The sequence below is a fragment of the Alligator sinensis genome, unplaced genomic scaffold, assembly GCF_000455745.1.
Source record: "Alligator sinensis unplaced genomic scaffold, ASM45574v1 scaffold709_1, whole genome shotgun sequence".
In the NCBI taxonomy this organism is placed as follows: Eukaryota; Metazoa; Chordata; order Crocodylia; family Alligatoridae; genus Alligator; species Alligator sinensis.
In genome coordinates, this window is record NW_005842208.1 from 595,025 (window position 1) to 600,918 (window position 5,894).

Sequence of the window (5,894 nt, forward strand, 5' to 3'; positions counted from 1 at the left end):
ACAGGTGGGGAGGGGGGGGCCTGGGAGGAGACCCTGCCTCTCCCCACCCAGTGCACAGGGGACTCTGTAGGGGGCTGGGCTGCCCCTGTGCACTTTGGGGGGGGGCCTGTCAGTCTAGGGGGGTGAGGGACCCCCGGTCTCTGCCAACTTCCAGCCAGACCCACCACCATGGTGAGTGGCTCTCGATCCCTTTCTCTCTACATCTCCTTAGTGCCCACCCACCAGGTTACAGGGTGGCCCTTGGGTGGGTGGAGTTGGTTGCACCCCCGTGTTAAGAGGGGCCTCACTTTAACCTCTTCTCGGGGTGGGCAGGTGGGTAGGCCCTATGGAGCAGGGACCTGTGTGTTGGTGGTGGTCACAACAGCTGTAATGTGATGCTAGGCCTGGTGGCGGGTGTGGGGGAGGAGCGTGTACATTTTGGGGTGTTTGATTCCTCTTTGATATACAGACTCAGAGGATGGCCTAATAGCAACCGTATGTATGTGTGTGTAGGGGGGTGCGGGGTGTTCCTGGCAGCTCTTGGTCTGCTGCTTGGTTTGGGGTGTGGGGATCTGCTGTCCTGGGCTATCGTTATTTACCAATAACAGCAACCCCGGCCCTTTTATATGGTTTTGGGGGTGGGGGTGAAAGGGGTGTTGGTGAAAGTTGAGTCCACTTAAACAAACTAAGAAAGCTTTAACAGGCCTTATCTGGAGGTGAAAGTTGACTCGGGCTGTTGTTTTTTTTCCATCTGAGAATGGCTGCCTCCTTTAAAAAGCTGCTGTTCCACTGCTAGCTTGAAAGTGGCTATGGAGTGGGTTGGCTGCTTGTTTTGGTTCTTTTTTTCTTGTTTTGTGAAGCTTAGAAAAACCACAGGGGCCAGTTTTTTCCTCTGCTGGGCCCAACTTTGCTGCAGTCTAAGTGGGGGATTCTGCTCAAATGTCTCAAATCCCTGTAAAGATGAGGTCGTGGGTAGTGCAGTAATCTGTGAGTCCAGGCTGGGGTCAGGTCCCCTGCAAGAGAGACTAGCAAGTAGCTGGGGAAGTGTTTTTCCTTCCAAGGCCTTGCCTAGCTCCTGCAGTTGCTGTTTTATTATCTTTTTTTTTTGGTGCAGTTTTTTCCTTTTGGATGTTCCAAAAAAAAATGATTGGAGATGTCCAGTTTTTCAGAGGTGAATCAGAGACCCAGAAGGTGGCCCCCTTAGTCCAGTGCCTGGGCTAGTAGATTTTTTTTACACTGCTTTTGCAAACTTTAGGAGGTTGGTCTGTGGCACATGTACATGAAACTCCTTTTTTCACTCTTGGTGGCCACATGGCAGGTTAGCGAGCATCTGAAAGGCTGTCAGATCAGCATGTAACGGGGCTTTCAGTGGCCAGGTCCATGCCTGTAATGCCTGCTTTTATTAATATTTTGCTCTCATGGCATGTTTGCTTTTAGATGCAGCTGCAAACAAAAGCTGGGTTTTAAGATTTGAGGTGCCTCCAAGAGGCCTGAATTATTAAAATCTACATGGCCTTTAAAGCTCGGAGGCATCTGGAAATGGCCAGCTGCAGCTGAGGCATCATGGCCTAATTTTTTCCAGGTCTTAGGCCTCTGTTGTGGGGACAAGCACCTAGAGTGCGTGTATTTTTATGGTTGAAAAAGGCAGGAAAGTGGGAGATATTCATCCCCTCTGTATGGTGCTGGCTTCCAGCTCCTTCCTGTTGGGGAAGGGACCAGTGGTTGAGCCCCAGGCTAGGCCCATAATGGGAAGGGCCTGGTGGTAGAGAAAAGGGAACGGAGTGCAGCCGGAGCTCTTTAAGAGATCTCCTGATGCTCCAAGTGGCCCCTAGCTCCACTGCAGTCTTTCCCTGCCTTCTGGCATTTTCACAGGTCACCTGGGTTGGGGAACAAGGGGGTTTTGGAAGGGGAGGTTGTGGGGAAGGGGGGGAGGTTGGCAGGCTGTCACCACAGGAGTGTGTCAGTACTCAGGCCTGTGGTGGATGAACAACAGCTGCTGGCCGAAACTTCTCTGCTGAGGCTTTGTTGGCTTTGCCGGAATCTCCTGTTTGATGTGGGAAGGGGGCTTCTGACTTGCCTTCTTCTCCCAAATGCTTTTTCAGAGGCTGGGGGCTAGCTGAACTCTCCCTCCTCAAAGAGAGGACAGGCTGGGCTGTTTCTCTCACAGACCTGATCCAACAGATTAGGATTTGGGAGTCCTTGGAGTCTGAATCCTGGTTTAGTTGCAAAGAGGGGGTGGAATTTGGGGGTACAAGGTAGGCAAGGGAAGATGTGGAGGGAGAATGGGGTGGGGGTACTGGGGCCTCTTCCACCTGATGCTTGCTAGGGTCCATGGCCATAGGTCCTTTTCCTCTACCCCCTCCCTGAGTTATGACTGAGATGTGAGGGAGCTAGGTTGCAGGGGCAGGCCTGTAGCTGCGTGGGGCTGCCCAAGTGAGACTGCCTGATGGCAGGGCTCTGGTCCCATTTTCAACCCCCCGCCCCCCTCCATTCTGAACCATTCTGCACTGTCGAGTTCCCCTTCCCTGATCTGGAGCCTTGTCAGGGCCCCAGTTTTCAGCTGAGACTTTAGGGGAGTGTCAGATGTAAGGCAGACCGTTTGCTGAGATCAGTTGAGGCTTCCTGAGCCTGGGGAGCTTGCAGGAGACTGCTACCTGCAACTTCCTTCCAGAAATAACTTGGGTGCCTTGGCATCAGGCAGGTGGGGGGATGTCCTCCTGTCCTCACTCACCAGTGCTCCCAGCTGCCACTATCTCATGGACTTGGCAGCAGTTAGTCTGGCATCTTGCTGGTTTTCTCCGTTGTGTTGTCCCAGTCCAGCTTGGGGGTTGACCAGTGTCATCTGCAGTGGGGGAGGGGGTGGCTGTGGTTTTGATCAAGGTGATCAGAATCATTGAGCCTGATGTGTACCAATTACATTCCAAGGGACCTGGGATTTGCAACAACAGCAGGTCTGGTGGGGAGTGGGGTGGGGAGGGAGGATTGGTGTAATCCCTTGCAGAGGTGCTGGATCCCAAATAGATGCCTGTGCATCCTCCACCTGGAAATCTCCAGGAAGGGAGGCTTCCCCAGGCTCTTGCTCCAGTGTCTGGACAACTTAGAACTAGGAAAGCATTCTACTGCAGTTGATTTCTATCCCTCCACCTCCTCCGGGCCACACAGCCAAGAGCTTCAGTCTTGCTTCATGGTACTTAGGCACTTGCCACTCTCAGGATGGATATGGGGCTTTGCCCTGTGCTTGCATGGACTCTGATCAATTGCTATACAATTGGTCTGGTTTCCCAGGCAGTTGGTGATCTGGATCTCTGCTCCTTACAGCAGGTGCTGACTCTGGGATCTTGGCCTGACTAGCAGCACACATGGGCATAGCAGGGAGCTGGAGGGCATGGGGAACACGGTCCTTTACCAGTAAATGCTCACAGATGAGCAGCCCTGTGCATGCCAAGTGTGTAGAGATGGACACATCCTGTTTAGGGATTCTGTGCTGGGCATCTTGGGCATGTGGGATGGCAAGGGTGCCCAAGAATGGCTTGGGACACTTCGAGAGAGGGGCATAAGTTTTATAGTTGTCCTAGTGCAAGGTCACTGAGTATAGTCTCTGATGTACCCCCCCCCCCGTTTGTTTTCACCCTTGTAGAACTCAAATGTGGAAAACCTGCCGCCCCATGTCATCCGCCTGGTCTATAAAGAGGTTTCCACGCTGACATCAGACCCACCTGAGGGCATCAAGGTCTTTCCCAATGAGGAGGACATCACAGATGTCCAGGTCACCATCGAAGGGCCTGGTGAGGCTCCAGGGGGAGGAGCGGTATACTGCCTTCAGGCTGTGGGGAGGGGCTGCCTCTCGTCTTGGCTAGGGATCCCCTCTACTTACCATAGGGAGGAGTCGGGAGGGACTCTTCCCAGGGAGGAGGATGCCACAGGCAGCAGCCAGCCCTGGCTTGTACTGGGCTTGACCCTATGCCTGACCTGACACACAGATGGGGGTGTGGGATGCTGTCATGTGGGGTGCCTTGCTGCCAGCCTGATTCTTTGTGGGGGGAGGGGGAGCAAGACTGTACAAGGGATGAGGGCATCATGAGACGAGATGCTCTGTAATTTCAATAGGAGATGCAGTTCTTCACTGGTAGCACTGTACTAAGTGGTGGGGGGGGTCCCTGTATAACCAGCCCCTGATGTGCCCCACCACAGAGGCAGCTCTTAGTGCTGGGTGAGATTTCCCTCATCCTGTCAAGCCTGTATGAGGAACAGCAGGGGCCTGTTTTCATCCACACCCTCACCTCCCCCAGCCCATGGGGTTGTTCCTGAATCCTTTATACGTGAGGTGCCACTGCTGCCATCCATCCCAGGGAACCGTGTCCTTGGCTGCAGCACCCCTGATGCTGAGTCCTGGCCCTTGAACCACAGGGTTCTGGGATGTAAAGACCCCCAGGGGTTTGTGGGGGAGAGAGCTGTGAATTCGCTGTGCAACGCTCTAGACCTCACCCATTCTCCTTTCTTGTGGCAGAGGGGACCCCATATGCTGGCGGTGTGTTCCGCATGAAGCTGATCCTGGGGAAGGACTTCCCTGCTGCACCACCCAAGGGCTACTTCCTCACCAAAATCTTCCACCCCAATGTTGGTGCCAACGGTGAGATCTGCGTTAATGTCCTCAAGAAGGACTGGAAAGCCGAGCTGGGTATCCGGCATGTACTGCTGGTGAGTGCAGGGTACCAGGGGATACTGCTGTGGGGAGCAGAGTTGGTGGGGTTAGCCTCTTGGCCTTTCAGATCGGAGGTGAGAATCTCTGTGGCCAGTAGTTTGTTCCCTGCAGCTATTAATGCAGCCTTAAGCCATTCCCAAGCTCTTATTGGTGATGGCGGGGGGCGGGGGTGTCATGGGAGGAAGAAATATAACCTGGTTTAGGGAGTAGTAAAGAACTCCTTGTATGGAGTAGTTCATCCTTTGAGGAGCTTTACCATTCGCAGGTTCTGAAGGTGGTCAGTCTGTATTCAAACTACTTCTGCAGGTGGGAAATCCCTGCATGAGGAAAGCAGCTGCATCTTGGGAGGACTGGAGGAGTACTGTTCATATAAGTTCATACAGAAACCCCTTACTGGCACCAAGATGCAGCTGCTTCTGTGGTGGGGCATGGGGTTACAGAGGGACCCCTCAGCATGTGCTAAGGTGCAGCTGTCTCTTGGGTGGGGCATTTTGGGGTTTACACTGGAACCCCTTGCCAAAGTCTTACTCTGTGAGCAGCCTCATCCTGTGCCAAAGGGGAATTGAATACGTGTCTTCCCTGTCCTATCCCAGAGGTCTTCCTCCAGGCCCCACTTTTTGGGCTATAGGCGTATCCCTAACACCTCCATGCTTGAAGGGTAGGGCCTTGGGACTGCCAGGCTGGGGCTAATGCCCAGTTCCCCATAGCTGCTTCAAGTGACCTTAAGTGGTGTTCTCAGCCTCTTCCTCAGTTTCTCCATCATAAAACAACAGCTCTTGCCCCTGGTAGGAGAAGGGATAGGCTGAGAGCTGCCTTGATGCCCTGGGGGTTGGGGGTGGACTTTGGTAAGCTGCCAGGGGGGCTCCTGATAAGAGCTAGGACTAAGAGTGGCTCCCCTCATCTCCAGAGTAAGAATTAGACATGGGCTGTATGACCAGGGTTGCAGGATTACTTGAGGGCCTTCAGAACCAGCTGGGATGGGAATAGGGGTATCCTCCCACTGGGCTGTGGCAGGTGGTTGGGAGAAGGGGATGCATCTCAGAGCTCCAAGCTTCTATCTTCCTACAGGTAAGAGTCTTGGCAGCAGTGAGGGGCTGGGCCTGGTCACCTAGGAGGGCTGCTTGAGGGGCTGATGGGACTGTGAGTGAGGTTGGTTTTCCCTGTAAGACCCCAGACTTGGGGGGGGGGGGGGGGGTCGGCTCTGGAGGCGGCG

General features: G+C 53.9%; 1 protein-coding gene across 1 annotated transcript in view; it reads left to right on the top strand.

The window, feature by feature from the left end:
* Positions 1-6: 6 nt before the first annotated feature.
* Positions 7-5,894, top strand: part of UBE2S (ubiquitin conjugating enzyme E2 S) — a 7,931-nt gene continuing 2,043 nt past the window's right edge. Inside the window, exons 1-3 of the mRNA XM_006026768.3 lie at positions 7-171; positions 3,617-3,764; positions 4,487-4,677. Coding sequence (XP_006026830.1) covers positions 169-171; positions 3,617-3,764; positions 4,487-4,677 — 342 coding nt within the window. The 5' untranslated portion in view covers positions 7-168. The remainder of the gene's footprint in view (positions 172-3,616; positions 3,765-4,486; positions 4,678-5,894) is intronic.